At 54.4% G+C, this 24,590-nt stretch overlaps 2 protein-coding genes across 2 annotated transcripts; both read right to left on the bottom strand.

Annotated features, from left to right (window-relative positions):
* Positions 1-4,836: 4,836 nt before the first annotated feature.
* LOC138688141 (P2Y purinoceptor 1-like) lies at positions 4,837-7,269 on the bottom strand. Its single transcript, XM_069798939.1, has one exon. The coding sequence runs from the start codon at positions 7,222-7,224 to the stop codon at positions 6,169-6,171; it is 1,056 nt and encodes a 351-aa protein (XP_069655040.1). The 5' UTR covers positions 7,225-7,269; the 3' UTR covers positions 4,837-6,168.
* Positions 7,270-11,747: 4,478 nt separating this feature from the next.
* On the bottom strand, positions 11,748-17,507 carry CCN5 (cellular communication network factor 5). The gene is made up of 5 exons (XM_069806502.1): positions 17,351-17,507; positions 14,690-14,906; positions 13,836-14,087; positions 13,440-13,633; positions 11,748-12,926 (listed from the first exon to the last, which is right to left on the bottom strand). The coding sequence occupies exons 1-5, from the start codon at positions 17,408-17,410 to the stop codon at positions 12,903-12,905; spliced, it is 747 nt and encodes a 248-aa protein (XP_069662603.1). The 5' UTR covers positions 17,411-17,507; the 3' UTR covers positions 11,748-12,902.
* Between the last annotated feature and the right edge of the window lie 7,083 nt (positions 17,508-24,590).

Below are 24,590 nucleotides of genomic sequence, written 5' to 3'. Positions count from 1 at the left end.
AAGAGGCACTGACCCACCCAGAGATTAGTTCCTCCACCACCAGCTGTGGCCACAAAAATCCAGCCATGGAGAGACGGCTCACATTCATCCCTATGGACAGGTGGGTTAAAGCACAGACTTCTCCCCAATATTTCAGCTCACGGGGCCCCTTTCCTTCACTGTGCACCTTGTGCCTTTGGTGTCTCTGTTCTGCAGCTGGCCCCGGGGCAAACCTGCCAGATCTCTTCCCACCTCCCAGCCCGGTGTGGTGGGATACTGGCTATGGTGATGGGACTGTTGTTTCTGCTTTGCACACAGAAAGATGCTTTCCCCCAGCAGCCTGGGGGAGGCTGCAGCATCTCCTGCTGGGTATTGCAGACCTGCTGGGGTCTTGGACAGCCCCAGGCACCTGGATGAGCTGCATACCAAGGGCTCTCTGCATCCCCAGCTCCTCTGGGCTCTCAGCATGGCATGGTGTTGCCATCCCAGCATTGCACACCCTTTTACAGGGGGATTTTTTCCTCCACAACCAAATAACACTTCATTCAGTGAGAGTGCCTGGCTCTTGGCATCACCACCAACAAACCTAGCCCTGAGCTCTCCTCCGTGCCAGCAGCTTCCCATTGCCATGGGACCTCCTCACCCTAAATGGCCTGGACCGGAGGCACAGTGGTGCTGCAGCGTGGTCTGGGCTGGTAAGAGCTGACTGGGAGCTGTGGAGCGCGGTTCTCCCCCCACCTCTGCTGAGCGGCACCTCCACATCAGAGCAAAGGCAGCCAGGATGGAGTTAATCTGTTTCCTGACCTTGGACATCCTCTGCACAGCATGGAAACAACCTCTTCGAGGAGGAGCTGTGGTGCTACTGAGAAGCCAGGGAGCTTTCTGATACTCCTTAGGGTAAACTTTTTGCCCATGAACCCAAACAAGCAGAAGAATTTCACACCAGCTGGGCTGTGGCCTGGCACGAAGGGCTCTTCAGGGAGCCAGATCCGACCTGAGCATCTCGTGGTCAGGGCAAAGCGGAGGTGTTGGGCAAAATTCAAACTATAGTCTCTTCCCAGGTTGCTGAGAAGGCAGCACAGGTCGTGGTGCACAGAGCGGCTCCCAGGGATTTCTCGCTGCCCTGCTCCCTGTGCTGACCCCTGCCTTGAGCAATGAGCAGCACTGACAGCAAGGGACACGGAGGGCTTGCCACTGGGGGATATTTAGAGAGATGGTCTGAAAAATGGCACATCTCTATTACGCCTGGCCTCACCAAGTCCTCCAGGACAGATCCTTGCCTGCACGGTGCAGCCGCAGTCACTCTGTAACGCACATACAAATGCGTGTTACAGCTGCAAGCTGCGCAGTGCTGCTGCCGCCGAGCTGCAAGTGCATTCCTTAGCTCTCGCTCTCCCCAGGTCCCACGCTACATGGCATCACCTATTTATAACTGCATGCACTGCAGGAATAATATTAGACTGATGGCCTCACACAGTCACGCTAAATGTTATTCTATTTATGTGATTTGTTCTTCTTCACAAGCTGTTGGTCTCCCAGATGCCAAAACACTCTGCCTAGTGTAGACAAAGACTCAAATTTGTCTCTTTTATTAAAATCTTCCCCAACGGCACCCAGTCCCAGGTATGTTTACCATTTTTTCCCAGGTCACCTGAAGTAATTGCATCTACTATTCCTTCCTCAGTCTGATCGATATCCTTGGTAAATAAGATAACCTGCCAGGTCTGTTGTCCCTGTAGCCAAAGGTACTTTAGCAATGAAATTGTTTTGCTGAAGAAGTAAATGCCTCTTGCTGAATCTGAGGATGCTGTGACCTTTCATTAGTGACCTGAGTGACTCATCCCTTTTTGTGTGCGCACTGCAGCCTCCCACCACACCATAAAAGATGCACCATGAAGTCCCACTGCCTGGTGCCCAGCGTAACGGGGAGCTGAGACCTGCAGGATCTTCCTGCTCATGCTGCTTCTCCTCTGGCTTTGCACATGGTCTTCACACCTCCGCCCAGGCCTGGGGGCTTTCACGTTATGGAGATGCCCTGTTTGCACGGCGGGGACCCCGTGCACGATCTCAGTCCCGCAGCGATGTCCCCGGCATCCCCAGCCCTTGTCTGAGCAGCAGCTCCCACTCCCCCAAGCTGTGGAAATCTCTGACACAAATGCATAAACCCATGTTTTCAGCACAGGGCAGCCAGCCCACCCTTATTTAGCAAATAGGGCTTTACTGGCCATACCAACCCCTCTGAAGTGAGGTGGGCAGCTCGGTCAGAGCCAGATTTGAGCCAGAGCCCATGTATCACACATCGTGAACTCTGTATTCACCGGTGGGGGCAAATCCTCTTACTCCAGCAGGCTAACATCTTGTAGCTCTGCAGTCAGCAGCTGTTAAACAAGGCCTGGCCATCATTTTACTGAACTCAAGGAGTCTCTGCGGCTCCTGCAGCACTCACTGCTCACTCCCGCTCCCCACCACTTACACACGGGAGCCTCTCACCCCCTCGCTTCGCTGGGTGCCTCCGGAAACACAAAGACCCTGGAAACATGATGTGTTTAGTCTCTTTTTATAAATCTGTGCAAAGTGAAATAAAGAATTAACCAGAATTGAGTCCTATGCATTTAGCTGCTGCTGATAGCGATATTTTCTCCTTGTAGAGTGTTCTGCATGCCAAGAAAAACGGTTTTGCATTTTAGGGAAAGAAAGTGGTTGTACATCTGTGCATCTGTACATGTGCCTGTTAATTCTGCTGGAATGGCTTCCTGGGGCTGTCAGCTCAAAAATTCTCTTTAACGTAACAAATCTTGACTGTGTTTGCAACAAATCCTCAACCAAGAGGAGTTTATTTAATGAAGCAAGAAATGCTGCCAAATTTCCAGGCTTGATCCCAATCCCATTAATGTCAGCAGGAGAGTTCCCACCATGCTTGGTTTGTTGGTTGGGTCTAATCTGGGTAAGGCAGTTTAAAATCTGTTTGGGTCAGATTTGCAGACAAGTTCATTGCTCCACTTCGCTGCGCCAGAGAGTCTGTGGGAAAAGCAGACAGTACAGGTGGGAACTCTCTTGCCTGATTTTAGGCATCTTCAAGTCCAGCAACAGAGAGTCAAGGGAGGGAAAGGGGAACATTCAGATCATCTTAAGCCAGGAGCCCAAAGGGAAGTGAAATTAATGTATTTCTTCTTGCAGAGCCATCTCACCTCATAAGGATGTGCAGCTCCTGTAAAGGAACCTGACAGCGCTGGAAGGTCTCCGCAGCAGAGGGGAAAGGACCTCACTCAAAGCCAGCTCCTGAGCGGGTGGGTGCTGCCACAGGTCTTCTGCTCAGGTCTTCTCCCTGCACTTGTGCCAGCCAGGAACCGAGGCTGATGCCTGGTTCAGGATGCAACCATGGCACAGCAACTCCAGTGGGCACTGACTCCCTCCTGCTTGCAGCAAATGCTTGTGCATGGCCCGATCAATGGCTGGCAGAGCTGCTGGGACAAGGGGAAGGAGGAATATGGCAACTCCCCAGTTTCCCTGGCCCCTCACCCACTGCTGAAACATGCACTATGTCCTCGCCACCGCGTGCCATGAACGGGGACGGGCACAGAGCAAGAGCTGCCCATGCTGGTTGCTCCAGGGACAATCCCACCCCTCTGCTCTCAGGGGATAAAGAACACTGGGGAAGTTTTGAGGGGTCAGTGGTGCCCACGTGTTTCGAGCGGGTGCCCAGTCGAAACTGGTCACCATGCACCTGCAGTGTCCTGCAGAGAGCAGCGGCTCCCTTGACAGCAAGAGCTGGAGGAAGGAGGGCTGCTTTGCTGCTCCACCACCAGCTGCAAAAGCTGGCCATGCAGGCTCATGTGCCAGTGGTTGGTCCTTAATTACACATACAGCTAATAAAGGGAAGGAGCTCATTTCTGTAGTTCACAAGGGGAAGCAACGTTGTCTGAGAATTAAAGGGGCTGCAAAGCAGGAGATTAAAAACAACAACAACAACAACAACAACAAAACAATATCTCTGGGGCTTCAGCCCAACACACAGATCCTTAATGGCTTTTGCTGATTTGGCAGAGGCAGGACACAGAAAAATGAGCAGATTTATGGCTGCAACTGTCCCTGGGGCTTAGAGATGCTTCTCAGGATACGGGTCTTTAAATCATCATTAACAATGACACGAGGGGGTACTGGAGAAGACAGAGTTGGGCACAGCGATGCAGGGGGTGAGAGCAGAGTTCGTTGGCACTTCCTATGCAGCGCTCCCTCCCTGGGATGCAGTGATGCTTTACTTCAATCTATCATGCACTAAGTGGGTGCAGTGATGGGGTGCTACAGCTCCTATGGGCTGTGGGGAGCCGAGGCCAGTTCTGTGGGGAGCTGTAAAATCTTGGATGGGATCCATGTGTGAACACCAAAGAGCTGGACCGCTTTTGGAGGCATGAGTATTTTTTCAGGAAAGAAGAGTGCAGTGCTCTGGAGAAGCCCAGATCCAGGGAGCTTGTGCAAACAGCAGAAGCCAGACCTGCTCCTCATGTCCCAAAGGTCTTCCCTACTGCAGAGACAGAAGAACATCTCATTTAGGAATTTAAGCTTTGCCTTTTGGTTTCCTCTGGGTGAGGTGGGAGCTGAAAGTTTCAGGGCTTTGCTGGACCCCTGCCTGGTGCTGAGCAGACTCCGGGGACCTACCTCAGTGCACGCCTGGCCCAGCACTCGCCGCGCAGACAGGCAGCGCTCCCGGCAGCTCCCCATCTGCAGAGCCCTGGGAAAGTCGTCACTGCTCCCTGCAGCAGGCAGGCCCCTGCTCCAGCCTGCAGGCCAGCTGGCTCCTGTGTTCCCATAAAGCTTTAAAAGAAGCCAGACGACTCATGACTGAAAGCATTAGGTGTTTATTTGCACTTTAGACATTGACTCCATGTGAAAGTCAGCTGCGACTGCCTCCACGCAGCAGCAAAGATGGGTCCGTGCGAGAATGACCGTGATAAATATTGGGCTTTGATCCAAGGAGCGGAGCGTCCGTGGGTTGGGACTTTCCCAGAATGGGCTGATTTTAACTCACAGTCCACTTCCTTCAGTTGAGCTGCAAGACCTGCTGTTGCAAATCACATCGCTCCTTTCAGAAGGACTGAAATGTTCCAGCTGTTCATGGTGGGGAACACCAAGAGCAAAAACCAAAATGCCGCTCGGGAGCCTCTGCTCCCCCCCGAAGCAGAGATCCCCCCGGCAACAACAGACGGACTGCCCTCACCATCAAATCTTGCCTTCACAAGCCTTCAAACCAGCATTGCTTTCTCTTTTTTTGCATCTCTAATTTTTAATAGACATATCTAATCCCCTTGCAAGGCTGGATGCAAGAGTAAAATGCAACCACCCACTTGAAGATTTTGAAACTCTCCTGGCATTTGCCTGCTGAAAGCAGCGGTTCAGGCTACTGCGGTCTTTCACCTTGCAAAAAACCCCCAAACCAACAGCCTCCAGAAACTTTAAAATGCCAATTTGCTGTTGTCTGCTATATGCTCTTCCAAAAGAGAGTGAGTAATGATAAAATTCTTTTTTCTTCTGCGAAGGAGGTGGGCAGTAGAGGATAACACAGCTGAAGCAGCTCAGTCACCCAGGAGCAACTAACCCAGGAACTGGCACAGCTTAGTCATATATTTAAAACCTGATATTTTTATGAGTATTTCCATTCCAAAGGACTTCCCCCCCTGCAAAAATTTACCCCTTCAGCTGTCCTGCGATGCAGGTCATTAATTACCAGTGCCTTCTCTTTAGGTGAAGGAGGGAATCCTGTCTCAAACCCATGTCCAGTGGGAGAGAGGAGATGCAGCGGTGGGAACATGGCATCATTCACCCCCATCCCTCATTCACTGAAGAGCTCGATGAGTGGCCAGGGAGCCAGGGGGATGTTAACCAGCTCGGACTGCTGCACTGGAGGCTGGACTGAGAAATGCTTCAGGACTGGAGTAAATACAATGTTCATCATTTCCATCTCCAGGCGTACTGTAGGCAAAACTGTTGGGTTGAGTAGCTTTGCTCTAAAACCTAGTCCCAGTTTGCTCTCTGATGCTGGCAGTCCTGTTTATCCCTTGTGTGAGATTGGAGCCAGTGAAGCTGCAGTCACCATCGCTCTACAAAACAGGCATCAAGGTAGGGGGGCTGCTCCCAAGAAGGGGCCAAGTGTAAACTGAAGTGGTTCATCTTTCGGAGGGGGTGTTGGGTACCTCAGAGTTCATCAGAAGCCTCCTCCTCAGAAAGAATGATGCTTATCTTCTTCTCATCTGTCTGGCAAGAGGTTTTCCTCCTGAAGGTGGGCCCCAGGGACTGGCTGGCTCTTTGGTAGATGGTCCTCATACGTGACATGCAGTCTTCGCTGGTCATCACGTAGAGCAGGGGGTTGAGGGCGCTGTTGAAGCTGGCCAGGCCCCGGGTCACCTGGTAGAAAACGTAGATGTTCTTTAAAGCCTGCGTGCAGGATCCTTGCAGCTGCCAGCCTCGAGACAACAAGTTGAGGTTTCTGAAGATATGGTAGGGGAGGAAGCAGATGGAGAAGAGGACCATCACGAGAATCACCAGTCTGACGCTTCTTCTCCTGAGGCTGGGGTCCACGGTGTCGTTCCTGCAGAGCACCACCACCACGTGGCAGTAGCATCCGATGATGATGAGGAACGGGATGACAAACCCGGTCACAGTGATGGCTGCGGTGTACGGCAAGTAAGCGCCCAGGTTCTCGTGCCTCGTCGTGTCGTGGCACCGTGTCCCCATGTCGTCCATCTTGCTGAAGGCGAAATCGGGAGCTACCTGTGCGATGACCCACACCCAGACCATCGTGCTGAGCCACGCCGAAGAGGTGGCCCCCTGGCACCTGCCCCGTGCCTTCAGTGGGTGCACGATGCCCAGGTAGCGGTGGACGCTGATGCAGGTGAGGAAGCCGATGCTGGCGTAGAGGTTGAGGTGGAAGAGGCCCCGGGTGATCCGGCACCAGCCCTGCCCGAAGAGCCACACTCTGCCCCGCAGGTAGTAGCTGACGAGGAAGGGCAGCGTGCTGACGTACAGCAGGTCGGCCAGGCCCAGGTTGCCCACCAGCAGGCCCAGGGGATGGCGGGCGCCACGCCGGGGCCCGGTGCAGATGTGCCACAGCCCCAGCCCGTTCCCCACCAGCCCCAGGGGGATCACCGCCAGATAGATGGTGGGCAAGAAGCTCTGGGCAAAGGCGGTGTCCACGGGGCACAGGGCCCCGCTGCCATTGCCGGGCCACGGGGTGAGAGCCTCCGCAGCCATCAGGCGCTGCGGCTGCCCTGCCCGCGGTGGGGCGACGGCTGCCGGGGCGGCGCTGGTCGCGGCAGCGCTCGGAGGTGCCGGTGCCCGGCGAAGCGGTGCCCGTTGCCCGCGGCAGGGGCGGGGCGGCACCGGCAGCACGGTGCCCAGCGCTGGTCCTGGCAGCACCGCGGTCCCCGGCGCAGGCTGCGGCCGCCCTCGCCTCCCGGTCCCTGGGGTTTGGGGCGCGGGGGTCTCCCACGGAGCGTGGGGAGGATGTGGCGAGGGCTGCCTCGGCGAAGAGCCTCGGCGTCTGGCGGCTCTCGCTGCTCCCTCGGCGCCTGCTGCCAGCCCACTTGAGATATTTTGAGCCGGGCGCTGGGGACGCGCAGGCCGCCGGCTATTTCGGACGCCGTGCGTGCCTGGAGGGAGCGGGAGGAAGGGAGCAGGGAGTGGGGAGAGGGGCTCTGCCTCAGAGCGGGTGGGAGATGTCTGATGACGGGGCCGGAGCTTTCAGCCTGCTTCTGTTCTGTCCCAGTCAGGGTAAGGAGAAACCCCCCATCCCTCCAGACCAGGGGCTGGAAGCCCGCACCCCATGAGCTGCCCCTCACTTCCCATCCCGACAGCCTTTCTCCTGGCCTCACTGCTCAGGCCTGGCTGTTCATCCAGAAACACCGGGAGTGGGGTAAGGCAGAGACCGGCAGCTTTCCACGGGGCTCGTGCTGCCAGCCCCGCTCCAGCAGGCAGCCGGTGCCGCAGGCAGTGCCAGCAGGCACAGGTGTGCCGGGCTGCCTGCCCGCGGCGTAAGCGGCAGTAAACCCCACTCCCTGCCGAACAGCTGCACCTTCCCTGCAGCACGCAGCAATGACCTGCTCTGGCTGCCTGCTTCTATATCCCTCCCCAAATACAAAAATCCTCTTCCCCCCCGCCTTCCTTTGAGCGGTTTTGACCCATGCGGGGAGGAAACGTGAGACAGGCTGCGACCTTCCTCTCCTGCCTTCCCTGTCGCAGGGGATGTCACACAGAAGACACCCAGACACGGTGAGGTTGGGGCAAGATCTAAAACCAGCAATCCCAGAGAGGAGCCCCAAGGAAAGCCAGCCCCTGTTTGCATTGCTGAGTAGCTGCTGCCACATAAAAGAGGTCAGAAATAACATTATCTTCAGGCACAGGAGTAAACAGGGCAGCGATCAGAAGGGAGAAGGTTTACCCTGGCAGCCACAGGGAAATGACCTTGGAAAAACAACTTCAGGTGAAGGGCTGGGCCCAGGAAGGGCCAGGGCCACCTGCTTTCCTGGAATTTAATCTGGGGCAAGGGGGTGGGAAGAGGCTGATATCTCACCTGCCAGCGGGGAAGGAGGGGTGTGAGTCTGCCGAGCCATCCTGACTGCCCTTCCCTCCTTGGGAGCAGCCGAACATCTCTGCTGGACAGGGCTCAGGCATGGCAGGTCAGGGCCAGCATAGGGAAGCCCAAGACATGGAGTGGTGGTAGCTGCTTGTTGTGAATATCAGTGTGTGGAGTCCAAAAAGTGCTTGCTGGAGCAGATAAACAATGGGAAAGGCTGTATGTTATTTCCTGCCTATGTGATAAAAGCTAGCCACTACAGGTGTGCCTGGAGAGATGAAGCTTAAAAGATGTTTCCATGGGGTGAGAATATAGCTTTTCTGAGGTTTGCAGAGGCTTTGGTGGGTCTGCGCTCCTGGAGTAGCAGCAGCAGAGGAGGGAGTCCACGGGGGTTCACCCCTCAGGAAAGCAGCCCTCTGTCCTGCCCTGCTCCTGCCCCCTTTGCCTCCATGCATTTCAGCTGCTCCTGCAGCCTGGGGTTGGGGTGGCACTTGCAGAGCAGCTTTGTGGAGGTGTGGAAGTGCAGCGAGATGAGAGGAACAAAGTGGGACTGGTCCCCTTTGTCCCAGAGCATTGGGGAAACTGAGGCAGAGACAGCAGCTGTAATCACGGGAAGGGTCACAAACTGCTCTCAGTCGCATAGGTAAAACTTTCTCTGTCCCCAAAATGAAGGCTTGGGGCTGGATGCCTCGTGCCATGGGAAGAAAGGAGCAGGGCAGGGCACAGGGAGCACTGCCCATGCCTGGCTGCAGCCCCATGCCCTCCACATCTCCCGCTCCCTGGACCTGTTGGAGGCACACACGCAGCGGCACGGCTCCTCTCTTGTGTGTGTTCAAGGTGTTCACTTGACCCATGATTTCACTTGCGGTAGAGGTGCTACAGCCCAGCTCTGCCCAAGCATCCCGTATCAGGGTGCTCCCCTCCAGTGCCCAGCTCCAGCATGCGGCAGCGCTGCTGATGCCAACGCATCCAGGGCAGTGTGGGAGCAGAGGGCTGGGATAGCTCCTGCAGGAAGCAAACACGTAACCTGAGTGATGGGCTTTCAGGCAACCAATTCAAGTCTCTTCACCAACAGCAAAAAAAGGGCCTCAATCCACTTTTTTTTTTTTTATTGAGCACTGCAGTCTTGTGCTCAGGGAGGTACCTGAAAATGTTTAGCTTTAACGAGGGGCTCATCCAGCCCTTTCTCAGCCAACTCCATGCTTTTAAAAATCATCAGTCACAAGAATGGCTTGGAAAAAAATTCTGATGCACATTGTTTACTCATGCATTACCACACAGTTTCTCCTTCCGCTTCTGCATGTGCTTGCGCTGAAATGAGTTGTGATCTGTTACTCACCACTGGTTCGGGAATACGGTTGTCAAATCACATGCCATTTATGTGTGCAGATGTAGCAGTGTGCCTTGAGGACAGGGGTAAGTTGTCTTCTGTTTTGGGTTTTTTTATCTTTACAGGTGACGATAATCATCTGTGGATAGCAGAGTATTTATCTGCTGCCCCACAAGAGCAGGCAAAGCCCAGGACCTGCTGTGTCAGAGGCTGTAATAAACATGATCCTCAAATAACCACGTTTCCAGGGTAGCAGGGCTTTAGAGGGAACAGCAAATATTGTGAGACTGGCAATCAAATTGCAAGAGTTGATTTCCCTGTATTCTTAGCGAAAAATAACTCTGATTTATTTGGATTCATTAATTCATTATTTCGATGTTTTCTGCTCAGTGAATCAGGGAGAAATGACAATTTGCAGAAAAAAGAAGAAAATTATAGCAGAGGTGCGCAAGTCATTTCTGTTTGAGATGAGAATTGCAGGTTGCTGCTTAAAAAGTGACCTTTTGATTTCTACCATCACCCAGAGGTGGCTGGGCAGGATTTGGGAGGGGGTGACAGCTCTGGCAGCACTCCCTGCTGGCAGCCTACCCGGCCTTGGTGGCCGTGTCCCAACATGCTCAAACAAGAAGTGGCTTAAAAAACAAGATTTGCAGTGCACAGAACATGTTTTATCCATGTCAGTCAAGGTATATTGTGGTTTTAAAGTCTACATGAGCCTTGTGTTACTGCTTTTTTGGCACAGCTATTGCAGAGGTGAAAAAAGTCAACAAAAGCTGCAGACCGGGCCACGTTCATTCTGCGATTTGCTGCCTGCCAGAGGTTCACCACGTGCCCTGTATCAAACTGAATTAATGGTTTGTATTCGGGCAGAACACCAGATGATCACAGTAAGTAATTCTCTTTGTAAGCAATGTTTTACTGCATGAGCAGTGAGATTTATTTTATTTTCTTTTTCCCCCCAACAGATGACTGAAAAGCATCTTTGACTTTATTTTCAGCAATTGCAGGGGCCAGGGGAGTGGGTGAGCTGCTGCCTTGGCCTGGCTGCCTTTCCTGCTGCTTGTAGGGAGGCTTTTCGGTGGGCAGGAGAGGGAAGCTCCCTCTGCATTCATCCTTTTGCCCCTGCACCCCCAAATCTGCCCCAGTATCGCATTGGCCTGGGTTGGGAGGACAGACAACTGGTGATGATAGGCTGCCCAGGGAAGTGGTTGAGTTACCATCCCTGGAGGTATTCAAAAAGCGCATAGACGGGGTACTCCATAACACGGTTTAGTGGGCATGGATGATGGTTGGACTCGATGATCTTGAAGGTCTTTTCCATCCTAAGTGATTCTATGATGGTGGCATGATGCTGGGGAAATCCTGGTCTGGGGTGACCAGAGGAGGTGTGGGGCTGGTGGGAGGAGGGATGAGTTAACAGGGGGAAAATTTGGGCTTTGGTTTTAGGGAGGCTGAGAAGAAGTGTGGCCTGGGCTGTGCCTGGGGCTGCAGACCCAGCAGTAACGCAGCCTGCACCATGCCATGCTCTCCCACGTGTCCCGGCAGTGAGTGGAGACCCAGGCACCGCAATGGCCAGGGCTAGTGTCATCAGCAGAGCAGGTGGAGCTCATGGGTGGACAAAAGCAAAGGGACAGAATTTAATCCAGGATATAACATACTGTAATGATGTTTTCAGTGCTTTGATTCACTGATTTTTTTTTTTTTTTTTTTTTTCCCTTATTCTAAGCAGCCTGATTGAGGTGCCTCGAAGCTGCCCCATCCTGGGTTAGGCCTTTTCTATAGCAGCTGAGCTGGCTGTGAGCAGCAGGGCTCCCAAGGGCTCACCGGAGCCAGGCTCACACCGCACAGACAGGCCCAGACAAGCTCCACACCTAGATGAGCATATCTTTATTCTCAGTTCCATGAATACACATCTAAACTGTCCATATCTCACCTGGACATGTCACCTAAACTGCTGCTCCTTTCCAGTTGCCCGTCTCACCCCTCCGTGGGACACGCGTTCCCTCTGCACGCTTGTGCGAGGCCGTTAGAGGGCATTTGGGTTTCATTTTTCAGTCACGCAGAAGGAATATCTCTGTGAGAAAGTAAAGGCAGAGCTGCCAAGCAGCTCTCCTGCGCTGACTCTTGCATAGCTGGAGCAGCTCCAGCCTGTTGGGAGACGGCCCCGACTCATCTTTGTGATTTGTTTTCTCTTTTTCTTGCTTTTCTTTTGGCCTTGGCTCACGGGGTATGTGCTTGGATGGCAGGCGGTATGTCTGGTGCTGCGGAGCTGTGTCTCCTGCGTCTGAGCTCCTCACTCGCCGAAGCCCTGCCAAACCGCCAGCGCTTTGGAGAGGAGGAGGCCAGGCGGAGCAGGAAGGTTCGTGTTTATTCTGGAGAGTTGCAGGGAAGGTGAATTAGAGCTGCCATCAGGAGGATGCCTCTGCCCATGCCCAGGAAGGCGGCTGCTGGGTTGCAGGGTGGATATCGTGGGATGGCCGAGCTCGTGGACGGTTGAGCTGCTCAGCCTGGTGCAGCAATGACTTGTGGTGTGCAGCCCAATGTACCTGCTTCTTCTCCGGGGAGCCAGGGTATGACGGTTCCCCCCAGGGATTTGGGCTTCCAGGTGCTGGAGACCCTATCTCTCGCAGTCGCTGCTGAGCAGAGCTGCATGTGTGACATGGTGGAGGTAGCAACACCACCTCTCCAAAAGCCCCGCTGATCCAGGAAAGGACCAATTCCTGGTTTCTTGGGTGGGTTCACGCTAGGGGCAGGGTTTCCCCATTTCATTCAGCCTAAGAAACTCAGGGATGCTGCCCGGTAGCCCTGCCTGGGGCAGCAGGGTACACAGAGGGGGCAGGTGCTGGGTGACACGGGGATCTTGTTCTCTATTTCCACCCTCCTTTGCAGCCAAAATCCATCAGTTCTTCCCCAGTTTCCCAAGGGACACACCCTCAGTCTCCACCGAAACCACAGTGCCGTGGGCTTTTGCCAGACTCTTTGCCGGGATGAGGCGTTGGCTCCGGAATGTGACCGGGATGGGCACGGCTACAGGCGACCTCCTTTTCCCCTCTGGAAAGGCAGAGTGGTGAGTGATGGGGAGATGGAGCGGGATGGTGGTGTGTCATCCATGTCCAGGGAGCAGGGGCACGTGGCAGTGCAGATGCCTGGCCCCAGAAAGCGCCAGCTGCATGCGAGCAAGGCAGTTTTGCACCGTGTCTGCACTGGGGCTGTGCCAGGCTAATTAAAGGGATGGCAGAGCCCTGCCTCTCCGGTGTACCCAGGGAACCAGGCAGGAGCTGCAAATGCATCTCTGGCCATAGGGGCAGGTCGAGCTCACCTGTGTGGCTCACGATTATGTGGGACCCCCAGTGCTCTTGGATTCAGACATCCAGAGACCCCAAAATTCAAGTCTGCACCTGCCATCAGCTGTTTTCCAAGCAAAGTTTCAGGAGATCGTTTATCTCTCCCTGAGGTACGGTCAGCTGAGGACAGGTGATGGGGTGCCCACAGGTAATCAGGGGTCCCACGGCTTATGTTGGCTAGCATTTCCCTTTCTCAGTCAAACCTGTCGCCCCCACTTACCGCTGGGGATGCTGCCGGCAGAGCCGGGCAGGGTCTGGCCATGCAGAGCCGCCTCTGAGTCTCCAGCCTGCAGTAGCGGTTCTGGTTGGAGATGCGGGTCGAAAAGCCCATGCCGCAGGTGGCTGAGCAGGCACTCCACTCCGTGGCCCACTCCTGGCAGGGGTACGGCAGCAGCAGGGACGCCGCCCCCGGGGCTGGATGAAAAGAGATGAGGGGAAAAAGGGTGGTTGGAGCCAGGTTCTGTACAGCATGCCTGGTGGGTGCTGCGGGCATAGCCCTGCATGGCAGAGAAATGTGCAGTGAGGTGTCTCCTGTTGATGTTCATGGTCTGGGGTGAAGGCACCAGCCCTAGAGACCTGTGTGGGCATCCCCTCACTGGCATGTCCTGCATCTTACCTGCCCCAGCATCCCGGAGGAGGTGCTGGTCCCGGGCTTCGCAGATCCACTCGGGGCAGCACTTCCCCGGGACCTCGACGCGCCGCGGGTAGGGGCAGTCCGGGGTGGGCAGCCGGACGTCCTCCTGGCAGAGCGGGACGCAGGTGAAGCCCCCGTCCAGGCAGCGGCACTGGAGTTTGCAACTGGGCTGGAAAACCTCCCCGTCTCGATAGACCCGGCCATTCACCTCACAGCCCTCCTCGCTCTCTTCAACTGCAAGCGAAGGGAAGCTCGTTAGAGACAAAGTGACAGAGAGATGTGGATGGCAGAGGGGACTGTTGGGGGAAAATGTGGGGCTGGCATGAAGCGACTGAACAGGGGGGCAACAGAAGTGACTGAGAGGTGCATGGGACAGACATGGGTTTGCAGTAATGTGTGCATTGCCCAACCTCTTTCCCTTCCCTACCTCCTTTCATCTCTCTTGATTTTTCAAAGCAGCAGCTCACCCGTTGTTGAGAAACCTGCTGCCCTTTGGCTCTGACCCTACCTTTCAGGGTTTTCAGGCTTGGAAAAGTTTCCCTGAGATTTCCCTGCAGGACCCCCAGGCTCCAGCCCCAGCAGGCTGACTGCAGCATCCCTGGGACCCCTGTGTCCATGCCCACTCAAACCACCCTGAATCCCCAGCCGGTAAATGGCACAAGAGCTGGCTGGAGCTGCAGTACTGCCTCAATAAAGCCGCTTTCGGAACCTTAATCTCTTCCCTGAAAGTGCTGCGGGATGTTGGGCGCTGGTCAGGGCCCTGGCTGGAGCTGGGGTGTGTGCTGGGCTGGGGGCACGGGGCCATCCCCGGGGGGAGCAGGCACCCCTGTGCTCACAGTTGCAGGTGGCTCCTGTCCCCGCGGGAGCCGCGCTGTAGTCGCAGACGAGGCCCTGGCTCTGGTCACAGACGTGGATGAAGTCGCAGGGCTCTCCCAGGCGCCGGGCGCAGATCTTACAGCAGCCACAGCCATCCAGGACCAGGGGGGACCCGCGGGGGCAGCGGGGTGGCACCCAGGGGCAGTAGCATGGTCTCCGGCACAGCTGGGCACACACCTGCAGAGGCAAAGCCATCGCTGATTCCATACACGTTGTTTTTTTGGCTAACAGCTGCTATTTCACTGGGACAGCCAGGTAACCTTCTCTCAATCATGGAGGCAGACTTTTGGTGGAGGGGGGCTCTGCGAATCCATGGGAATATGGCGAAGCAGCCTGGAAAGCTACTGTCCCCTTAGGGCACAGCGTGATGGGCACCTATGGAAAACCAGGGAGAATCAGGGATGCTCAGCACTCCGCAGGATGGGCACTTAAATGCACCACTGCTCTGAATATGCAGGAAGAAGATGGAGCTACAAGGTGAACATCCCATGTCGTGGTGATGATTTAATGGGGCTGGCAGCCCCGGAGGCAGCCGCACACTGCCCTAAGCAGCCCAGTGGCAGGGAGGGAAAGCAGCCTGCCCCCATGCCTGCCACCGAGGCAGTGGGTTGTGCCCAGCTGGAGATGTGGCTTTGCAGGGGCTGAATGCACATGGTGAGGGCACAACACCTCGCTCCGAACAGTCTTAACAGCTCTCATTCGTGCCAGGAAACAGGGCATCGCATCAGTGGTGGGGGAACTGAAGCCAAGCGAACTTCACTGCTTTCCTTCCTGGTCCAGCTGCCTCCTCTGCCTGTCCCTGGCTGCAGCATCCTCTGCCTGGCCTGGCCCACTGGGCGAGGAGCCCTGAGATAGGCATGTTTTTGAGGACTGCAAGCTACACTTCCCCTCCTAGCTAGACTGAGTAATCGCTTCGGGAGGGCTGCGCACTGCATTTGTTTGCCGGCTCAGCCGATGGTTTGCCAAGCATGTGCCTGCAGGAGTTCACCTGAGCGGGTAGGTGTTTATATCCACGGCTCATTCTGCTCGCACGATTACCCTGGCACAAACAGCTTTTGCAGGCAGTGCTTGTGCTTCCGTCATGTCGTATCTGACAGGGCTGTTGCATATGGAGCCTGAAGCCAAGTGAGTTGGCTCTGCAGTTTGGAAGTTAATTCTTCGCCAGTACTGGCCTGGCAGCCGGTGTGAGCCCCATGCAGCAGCTCTGAGCCACCCTCTGGCAGCCCTGCTGCTCAGCACCATGCACGCTCTGCTTGCTGCACAGCCAGCACGTGCAGCATAGGCAGCAGTTCAGTAAACATGCAACCAAAAATTTCATCCTTGTGCTGGTCCAGATACTGGTCTGTCTGCTGAGACTGCCAAGAGATCGATGGGTTCAGCTGGACCATGTGGATTTTAAATACCATTTTTCTTTCTCTTAGTTTCTCCCAGTAGCATCAGGTCTGACATGACCAGTTAGACAGAGAAGAGAGGTACTGGTGTGCTATCTGTTCCCCATTTGCAGCAGTTCAGATGTTTTTTATGGGGCTGTAGAAATGTCAGTGCCAGGTACTGGAGATAAAATATATCTGAAATGGGCTGGGCGATCTGTGTCTTGTTCTAGTTTTATCAATGAGCAGCATTATTAGTGTGGCAGAAAGCAAAGAGAGACTTGCAGCAGGGACCGAAGGACTGCCTGGGGTGGCCAGATTTGGGCTGGAGGCACGAGGGCCCTTGGTGATTCTCCAGGCACTCATGAGCGCCTGGGCAGGAGTCATTTCTCCGTCACAGCTTACCCAGGCAGCCAAGGGCATTTTTCATCTTTCAGGAGGCTGCTATTACAAATCAATGTTTTAGAAAGATTAGCCAAGCCAACTCCATTAATCCATTTCCCCCTGCTCCTTGTAATTATCTTGTATTTAGATGACAATGTGGCTCCTATCAGAGATCTTAACTGTCTGGGAAAGGAGTTAAATAGGCATGACACTGCCATGATATCCCTGCTTGCAGAAGGTCTGCTTTGGCATTTAAGCAGCAATTAGAACTTGGAGCTGAGATACCCCAAACTTTTCAAAACTTTCCTGTTTTCTGCACAGGCAACTATTTTCATGCAGAGTCCAAGAGAAAAAAAAAAAATCACTGCAACAACCCGAATCCTGTTGGAGGCATTGGCTTTGCATGAGCATCCCGAGGAGGGGGGAGAGCTGAGTAATGCTGAAGCTGGTGCTCGCTGCTTGGCCCCCTGCCTCGGGAGCCTGGGAAGGGACCAAGGAGTCTGTAGGAGCCGCTACCGCTGAGCTGCTGCTCGCTTGCTCACTTGCAGGGACGCATACCACAGCCCCGGGAAAGCTGCAGGGATGGGGCGAGCAAACAGAACGCATTGCTGTCATTCCTGCGTGCTCCGTGGACTTGCACAACGGACGCCTTTGGCCCATGGACATTAAGACCCTGCTGCTTAATTGCAAATGTCTCTCCCAAGCATAGCTCTGTCCCATGGGACTGCCTAAATACAGTCTGTCTGCCAGCCAGCCTCAGCCACCGGGATCGTTGTAAGACCCCAGTCCTCCCTGCATCTCACTTTGCAAGAACCGGGTGCTTCCTCGAGTAAGGCTAAAGCCGCCCCAGGGCCCCGTCTCCCTTACCTTGGAGAGGATGCAGAGGAGGGAGAGGAAGAGGAGCTGCTTCTCCAGCTGGAGCCTCATGCTGCTCTCCCCTCTGCCACTTCAGCACATCACCCCCCAGGCAGTTTGGAGGCAGTGGCGTGTTCGCAGGTTTTAAAGCCCTGAGTAGGTCCTGCTGGTGTTTATACTCTCCCTGCTCTGATGTCACTCACAGGCTCCAATATAAACATGAGTAGGTTTGGACAAGCCTCAAGATTTTTTTTTTTTCTTTTTTTTTTTTTCCAGCCCACATTCCAGCTGCCATTTCCACTCCCCTCAAGGTGAGAACGTGCTGTCCACTGAGACAGCGAGCGAAGGGAATAGACCCTCTCCCAGGGAAGCATGGGAGAGGGGCTGGGGAGCCAGGCTGGTGGAGCGAACCGGCTCCCTGCTGCTAGCCACGGCCGGGAGGGAAGGTCCATGCCTCTTCCTACTGATCAGGGTCTGCCCAGGCAGAGCCGGTATCTTCCCCCTGGGTTTTGAAGGGTTTGGGGGGCTGCTTTGGGACATTGCCACAACTGAGCAGGAGCCGGGGACCCACGCCTATATTTTAAGCTGAGCACAGTGCATGGCAGGCTGTGGGAGAGGGGTGAGTTGTTCATGCTTCAGAGCCCTGAAGTCAAGGGCAGGATCCTGTCCTTCCACTGCTGGGGACAGTGTGTGACTTGCTTTTGATTGCCAGCAACTGAGGTTGCAGCAGTTTGCTAGGCAAGCTCTCCAGGCAGTAGAGGGGTGCTTCCCTCTCCATTTCTCTGGCACAGCAAGAGAGGGAAGGGATTTGCTGTTGGGGTGGTGCTGCTACAGCATCCCCATCCTGTGTGGGGCTGCGGCTGCCCAGGGAGGCTGCTGGGGCTGGGGTGGGGTTGGATGCACATCGTGTTGCATTGCCCTGGGTACGTGGTGCAGAGAGGGCTGCAGTCTGGTCCTTGGAGAAGCACTGCTGATTTCAAGCCTTGTAAACTCCAGTTCAAATCCTGAAAAATTATGACTGGCTTAAGCGATCATGAGAATTTAAAATCCAGTTTCAGGGAAGAGGAGTGGGTGCTCAGGTTCTGTCTCCCAATGCTTTACTGCTTTTCAGTCTGCCCTTTGCGAGCTTTCCTCACGGCTGCTGTGTCTGGGCGGTGAAGGCTGGCTCTTTGGAAACAAAACCTAAACATCTCAAAACCTTCAGGAAACTGAGCCCCTTCTCCATGTTCCCATCCCCCAGACCTTATCACAAGATGTAAGAAGGGGAATTTGTGAGTCCAGAGCTCGAAGGAAAGGCCCGAGCTCACATAAGGATGCGGGATGCCCTGCAGCTCTCCCCAGCTTCTCTCCTGCACTCCCCTTGCCTGCAGGACATGGTCTGGGGGCCGGGAGCATGGCTCTCGCCCTGGCCCAAGGGATGGGTCCTGGTGGCTGCGCACAGACTCTCTGTATTTTGTGGGCGCAATGAGAACTGCTGCTATATATCATATGTTAGGATATATGTTGGCAAACATGCAGGAGGGGCTGGGTGCCGTATAAACAGAGCACGGACATTATGCAACTATGAGTGATGCCACATCCCTCCCTCCACCCTTTTTTCCCTTCTTTTGCTTTTGCTTTTGCAAAATGGGTCCTCGGTCACCTGAGCAGCAATCCCAACCTCATCTCACCATAGCCTGGAAGGCAGGGCACGGAGCAGGGACGGCAGAGCCCGGCAGGGAGGAGCGCGCAGTCAGACCTCTCCCATTACCACCCGGATTCTCTGCTTTGGTTTTGCTTCGTTAGCTGCAATCAGTCTGTTGACAAGGTCATGGCAGCTTGTGAAAATACCAGGCCATCTTCCAAAGGCTGCTGTCACTTATCCCGGCCCTGGAGTCTCCGGTCGTCGTGTTGGAGCCCCAGCTCTCTGCATCACCCAAGCCGTACCCAGAGGTCCAGGGATCTGCACCAGCAACCCTGCCCATCGCAGGGGAGGCGTGAGGACCGTGCGTTGCTCTGTCCTTGCTAGCAGGGGGGTTCAGGCCCTACTGACGGGTGCTGACAAGCCAGAAGGTTCAATACCGAAGGCTGGAGCCACATCTCAGGCTGCCACTTTCTCCTCCCCGGAGCCGGTGCCGTCCCTCCAGCTGCCGCGTTTCAGATGCCGCAGCTCAGCCAGACATCCCGGAGACGGCTGCGGTGCCTCTATCAGCAATGGCTTCAGAGCAGCCAAAGCACTGATCCAGCCTTGCCGCAGGGGAACGGGCAGTTCAGTTAATTATTCCAGGCTTGTGTTTATTAGGGACTCCTCATTAACGGGCATGACTTCATTTCCCAGTTGGAAATCAGGTGACAGTGCTGGTAAGGGAAATAAAAACCTCTCGTTGCCCTAAGTGAGCAGCTCTGGGAGCAGCCAACAGCCCCACGTGTGAGGCCTCGGGGGGCAGCGGGCCACCCCCCGGGGGCTGGGGCTCAGGGCTGCCCATGGGAGCCCACTGGCGATTAACATCCCCCCACCTGCCCTCTCCTGGGTACAGGTTCGGCTCTTTGGGGTGGAGACCCCTTCTTTACCCTCTCCCTCAGCTTTGGGACAAGAGGGAACATTGATTCCCCTTCCCCCACCTGACGTCGCTGTGATGTTGCTGCAGTAAGGTGACATCGCTGTGATGGTATGACATCGCTGTGATGGTATGACATCACCAGGAAGCCAGCAGAGCTCAGGGAGCAACAGAGAGCTGCAGCACTGAGTCAGGCAGCCAGACAGGGCCCAAACCCACCATCCCACGCCTGGCCAGCTGCCCACACTTCAGATGGCATTGGCAATCCCTGGTGGTACCTCGCTGGGTTTTGGGGGTGCTCAGAGGAGCTGGCTGGAGGGGTACCCACAAAATGTACTGTGACTCTGCCTTCCTGAGGAGGCTTTTCTGTGAGTGACATGGGCTTGATCTTCTCTTCTCCCGGCTCTCCGGGTCCCATGTGTCCGCCCAGGTCGCTGTGCCAGCGGTACAGTGGTTGTGGGCAGAGCCTGGCAAAGTCATACAGCCCTTGTGCAGGTTTTGATTTGTGAAGCCACACGAGAGGAGCACATTAGCAGTTCATTTTATAAATATTCAGTTATAACCCTTCCCCTCTGGAGCACGTATCCCATATGTGTTCTGTACCATATGTGTGATTTCATAGCTAGTAATTAAGTCCATATGTTTTGCTCCACAGTTTCCATGGTATTATTGTCAGGATTTTGGGGGGGTTGTAATTTTTTTTTTTTGTGGTCAGTTGTGCAAGAAAATAGTTGATACAGAGATCTGAATACATCTCCTTTGAGTTAGCCGCTGGCAAGCTCTGCTGTTTCTATAGAAATGAAGGAACTGACCCAGTGAATTTACATTTTAGACAGCTGGGTTTTTTTCATGTCTATGCCATTTAACATGCCATCATGAATAACACTGTAAAGCTCTCATTTGGGCACCCTGCTCAGCTGAAATTGCATCCATCTGCGATGGATATAGACCATATCTCCCTCCATCCCTTTCCTTTGCATGAGACTCTCCCCTTCTTTACTCTATACCGTGTGTTAAACGCCCTCCCTCGAGCTGGCTGAAGTCAGACCAGGGTCTGGATGTTCATCTCTGCTGGGGAGCACCTAGGCTGTCCTGGGTCCTTGCTGGGTCTGTTCCTCTTCATATCAACAGTGAAATCATGGGTTCTAGGGTGAGCCCAGCTCCATACTCTGGTGGGGAGGACTTTCCCTTTGCTTCTGGGCACTCCTGGCCCAAATCCCCACTGCCGGGGAGCAGGGCTGTCCATGGAGGGTGGACAGCACTGGTGGGAAAGCTGGACAGACACCCATCTTGGAAAAGCCAAGAGCCCTGAGCCGAAAAGGAGACGTGTCAGGTCTCCCTCAGCTGTTGGACACTTTGGGGTGGCTGCTGCCTGTTTTTCATGAGACTTCTGGAAACACCCCGGCTTTGGGAAACTTTGAAATACCTTCATTTTTGGCAGGATGGGAAAGTTGTTTCCTACCCAGGATGAATCCAGCTCCAGTTTCAAACATTAAGAGCTGACAGAGGTGGCGATGGCCATTTCCATCCCTGTCTGGCCATTTTTATTCCCTCTGGTTCTCACACCTTAACTGGAGAGTGGAGCCAGGTTGGGGGTACCGGCCACCCAGAGGGACAAGGGACGGGGGACGGGCCAGGCAAACTTTTACCTTGAGGTCACTGCTTCCACCCCAGACCCAGGCTAGGAGAGACTGAAAGTATTTACCAGCTGGTGCCTGTCCAAGTGACTTGCAAGAAAAGAATTCAGGGCTGCCGTCCAGTTTCTGATGGTCAGGCAACTACATCAGAAAACCTCGGCTTCATCTGGGACCAGCTGACCCCTCCAAGCTCCCAGCCGCTGCGGCGAGGCCGGCGAGAGAGCGAGCAACAGCCGGGCATTGCCCTCTCCAAAGGAGGAAGGGTCTTTCGGATGGGGAGTGGTGCATGGTGGTGGGGACACTTGATCCTTCACCATTTTCCAGGCATTTTTAAGTAGGTTTCATTAGAAAGAAGCACTGATAAATGGGACTCAGTGCTGGTTCTGGTCTCAAAGTCTGACATTGCCAAGAGGAAGGAGCTGAGCGATTACACAGGGAGCAAACGGACTATCACAACTAAGAAAGGGCTTGCTTAGCCAAAACTATAGCGAGATCGAATCATTCAGACTGACAGGCTTCTCATTAGTATAGCCCAGCCTTGTATCAGCTGTTGTGAAAGGACAATGCTTTTTCTTAATAGATGTATCAAACCCTGGGCAGTAATTCTGTGTGATTTTTTTTTTTGCTGCAGTCCAGACGAGAGCAATTCATAATTGTCCCCCTAAGTTAAACATTCAGATAACCCAAAGGATAAAACTTTTGTAAAACAAAACCTGGAAACTTCAGCCAGATGAGTCTTTCTGTTATTATTTGGAAAACAGTGTCAGAAATCATCACATATCAAATATTATGATCCTCTGAGAGTTTATTTTTGGTATCAAACATCATCAAACATAAACTTCTTTTAAAAAAATCTCACTAGAAGTTTTGTCTTTCAGACAAGATACGAACCCCAGATCCTGACCTTGTGTGGTTACTGACAGGCCCTTGGTATTTTCCATGGAGCTGCGTGGCTAACTCATGTTTCCTGATCAAATTGCTCATTCTTTTTTACTATCTCTGTTTTTCTTGTGGTTTCAGGCTAAAATAGACAGTGTTTTTCCTTCAGTTCTTGTCTTGCTTAAGTGTGCTATGTGTTCTCAAGCAGCTGCCATGTCCCTTGCAGCATCAAATAGGCTGCAAATTGAGGCGTGCACTAAGGCACAGCCAGTGATGCTTTTAGGTCTCGCCAAACTCACCTTGTAGTTGCAGCCAGCTCTGCTTTAGAGTGGGAAAGGTTAGGTGATGTCTGTTTCCTTCCAGCCCTGTTTTCTGTGACTCTGGGAAGACCTTTGAGGATGCAAGTGCTGCACCCATGCAGTAGCTAGTGTTGTGCCTGGAAAGCAGCTGGTGCTGGAAGAGGTTTGGGTGACACAGGTTGTGTCTGTTCCCAAATGGCACAGCCCTTCCCATCTCCAGGGCTGCCTTGGCTCACCATCAGCAGGAGCACTGGGAGCCGGAGCAGCTCAGGGCACTGGTGGATCCAGGATGCTGGGACTGTGTGCAGGGAAGGGAGGGTGCTGGTGTTGGGACAGGACGGTGCTGAGGAGGGACAGTGACCTGGGGCAAAGATAACCCTCCTTGGCTGGCATATCTCCAGTGGATGCTCTGCACAGCTTCCTTGCAAACTCTGGGTTGTTGCTGGGACCTTCCCAAAGACCTTGTACAGCAGGCACTTCTTAGCATCCTTGATTGGAAGGAGTCTGGCTCGTGCAGGGAAGGGGCTTTCAGCTTAGACATTGGGCACATTAGCAGGGCTCAGTGTGGTAGGCTGGTCTGGAGAGGACTGAAGAACTGCCACTTCACCTGTCTTGCACCAGTTCTTCGTTCACACCCAGCACTTAAAAAAACCAAATGACTGGGCACCACCCAAAAGCAGTTGGCAAGGGGACCTGGTGCTACTCCCCAGGGCTTGTGCCAAAGGCTTTGGGGGTGAGTCCTGCTTCCTACCTCCACCCCAGGGAATAAAGCAAGAGCTGGGCTTGCTCTCCATCTCCTGAGCAAGACTAGAAAGGCTGAGGCCAGTGATGCCTCCATGTGCAGAGGGTCCCAGGCCCCCAGCCCTCCCCTATGCCGGAGACATCTGGAGACATCTCCCAAGCATGCACTTCACATAAACCACCTCCTCTTGTCCACATCCCCAGCCAAGTCAATACAGACACGACTGAAACCGTTAGTGTGTGTGTGGGATCCAGTTGAGAAAAACAAACCTCTCGGTCTCACTATGGTTATGAAAGCAACGATGTCGCCTGGAAAGTATGTACCAGCGAGCAAAGAGAGCTGCCTGTGTCGAGGGGTGAGGGGAGGAGGTGGGCACCAGCTCAAATATGACTCAAAATCAGGGGAAATTATTTCTGATGAACGTAATTACTTCGGCTCCAGCCCTGATCAATATGAGGAGCTAAAACGCTCATAAACCAGCCGAGAATGCGAACTATGCAGAATGATTTGTAAAAGGTGTTTGGCTGGGCGTGCTCTTGCCTGGCTGTCAGGCTGCCCACGGGGCAGGGTGACCTGCTGCTGTGGGAGCTGGGAGAGCTGTGACTTGCTAATTGCAAACCAGTGGCCCCTAACGAGTATCCCCCACGAAGGAACAGGGAGGTGGCTGCCTCACGCAGGTCCCGAGTCTAATGAAATGCAACCAGCCTGCTTGGCTGGGCTTCTTTTGTGCTCTGACCTCAAAGCAAGTCAAGAGTGGCGCTTTACAGCCAGGCTGGCTTATGCTGGCCCCCACGGTGTGGGGAGGTTTTGGTGGGCTGGCATCCAGCGCAGCCCGGGCAGGGGCTCTGCGTGGGCACAGGTGCAGGGGAGGGCTGGAGACCTGCAGGACCAGAGGGACAGAGCTGGAGGGGACGGTGTCCTCACACCTCATGCTGGCTGAGCCCGAGCTGTGTCAAGTGTGCTGTCACAGGAGGGATGCTTCCTCCTCAAGGGCATGGCTGTGTCTCGGGGAACTGCACCCACAAAAGCCGATCAGGAGGAAGAAGCACAGCCTGGGAGATCCCCTGCAGCAAGTCCCTGCGAAGCTGGTGCCTGCGGCCATCTGGAGGTGGCAGGAAAATCCTCCTGAGAAAGCAAGCAGAGGCTGGGGGACCGCAT

The sequence above is a fragment of the Haliaeetus albicilla genome, chromosome 2 (genome assembly GCF_947461875.1).
Source record: "Haliaeetus albicilla chromosome 2, bHalAlb1.1, whole genome shotgun sequence".
Classification (NCBI taxonomy): Eukaryota; Metazoa; Chordata; class Aves; order Accipitriformes; family Accipitridae; genus Haliaeetus; species Haliaeetus albicilla.
The sequence above is the reverse complement of the archived record's forward strand: the minus strand, read 5'-3'. Positions and strand labels throughout refer to the sequence as shown.

Coding starts and splice junctions, on each gene's coding strand:
- LOC138688141 (XM_069798939.1), bottom strand. CDS start 7,224: ATGGCTGCGGAGGCTCTCACCCCGTGGCCCGGCAATGGCAGCGGGGCC.
- CCN5 (XM_069806502.1), bottom strand. CDS start 17,410: ATGAGGCTCCAGCTGGAGAAGCAGCTCCTCTTCCTCTCCCTCCTCTGC. Junction 14,088..14,689: donor GACAGGAGCCACCTGCAACT/GTGAGCACAGGG, acceptor CTTCGCTTGCAG/TTGAAGAGAGCGAGGAGGGC. Junction 12,927..13,439: donor TGCCGGCAGCATCCCCAGCG/GTAAGTGGGGGC, acceptor CTGCCTTTCCAG/AGGGGAAAAGGAGGTCGCCT.